Here is a 1,144-nt window from a genome sequence, read left to right on the forward strand (position 1 = left end):
AACTTTTCTTATGCTGAGCAAAGAACACGTGTGCACACATACACATAGATGCAGATATACACAGATGCAGATATACACACATGCAGATATACACACATGCAGGTATACACACACATAGAAATCTGTTTAACTTTGTGTAACCTGCATTTCCCACATCTAATTGACCAAAGGGCCCATTTTTCTGTGGCATCTATCAGTGTCCTGTGGACCCGGCATTCTCTAGGACACATGCTGGAACGCACTGCCCTACTCACTGCCCTAATCGGGAGCTGACCTAAGTAATGATCTCTGCCTCCCTCTAGAAATCCACAGAAGCAGCATCTCTAACAAATCTCCCACCTTCTAATGACCTTAAGCCACTAATCCACTCTACATGTAGCCAGAGGCTATAGCTCAACTCTGCCAAAACACAGGCCTGCTATGAGTGGGAGGGCCACTGCATCTTTGGCCTGAGGCTGTCCTCAAAAAACTGAACTCACGGCTACCCCACAATTCAGCCATGGAGGACAGAAGTTTTCCTGCCCTGAGAACCCAGCTCAGGGTCATTGCTAGATGGGTCACTCACGTATGCATGCAGATAATCAGCCTGACGGGAGACATGTGGGGCACTCACCTGTCCATTCTTCAGCCCCACTAACAGGCCTTCCCTTCCAGGAGGGCCACCGATAACCTTGATGTAACGAATTAGAGACTCCATCTGCCACTCCCGCTCCTTCACTCCGCTGAAGGACAGACACTGCAGCCGTTTCTCCTAGGAAGCAAACCCAGCTCTGCATGGAAATTCAACAGAATAAACGCTCCTAGCCCTCCCCAAGGAGGTCTTCCTGCCCCTAAGGGGTGAAAATGCCTACACATTCAGTATCTATCTATCTATCTAACCCCATGTAGACCCCATGATTGGCATCGTTAATCCAAGAATCCGTGCAAGGCTTCCCCACGGAGCCCACTTCAGCCTCAGATCTTCAACGCAGACCTTCATCCAGGTAGCCTAGGCCAGAGGTAGCACTTGAAAGTACACATGCGTGGGCCAGGCGCGGTGGCTCACGCCTGTAATCCCAGCACTTTGGGAGGCCGAGGCAGGTGGATCATAAGGTCAAGAGATCGAGACCATCCTGGTCAACATGGTGAAACCCCGTCTCTACTA

General features: G+C 50.3%; 1 protein-coding gene across 1 annotated transcript in view; it reads right to left on the minus strand.

Moving 5' to 3' along the window:
• LOC108286944 (intraflagellar transport protein 122 homolog) overlaps window positions 1–1,144 on the minus strand; it is a 77,950-nt gene that overhangs the window by 40,053 nt on the left and 36,753 nt on the right. Inside the window, exon 13 of the mRNA XM_037730144.1 lies at window positions 614–751. Coding sequence (XP_037586072.1) covers window positions 614–751 — 138 coding nt within the window. The remainder of the gene's footprint in view (window positions 1–613; window positions 752–1,144) is intronic.

This window comes from Cebus imitator, unplaced genomic scaffold (genome assembly GCF_001604975.1).
Source record: "Cebus imitator isolate Cc_AM_T3 unplaced genomic scaffold, Cebus_imitator-1.0 Scaffold332, whole genome shotgun sequence".
Taxonomy (NCBI): domain Eukaryota; kingdom Metazoa; phylum Chordata; class Mammalia; order Primates; family Cebidae; genus Cebus; species Cebus imitator.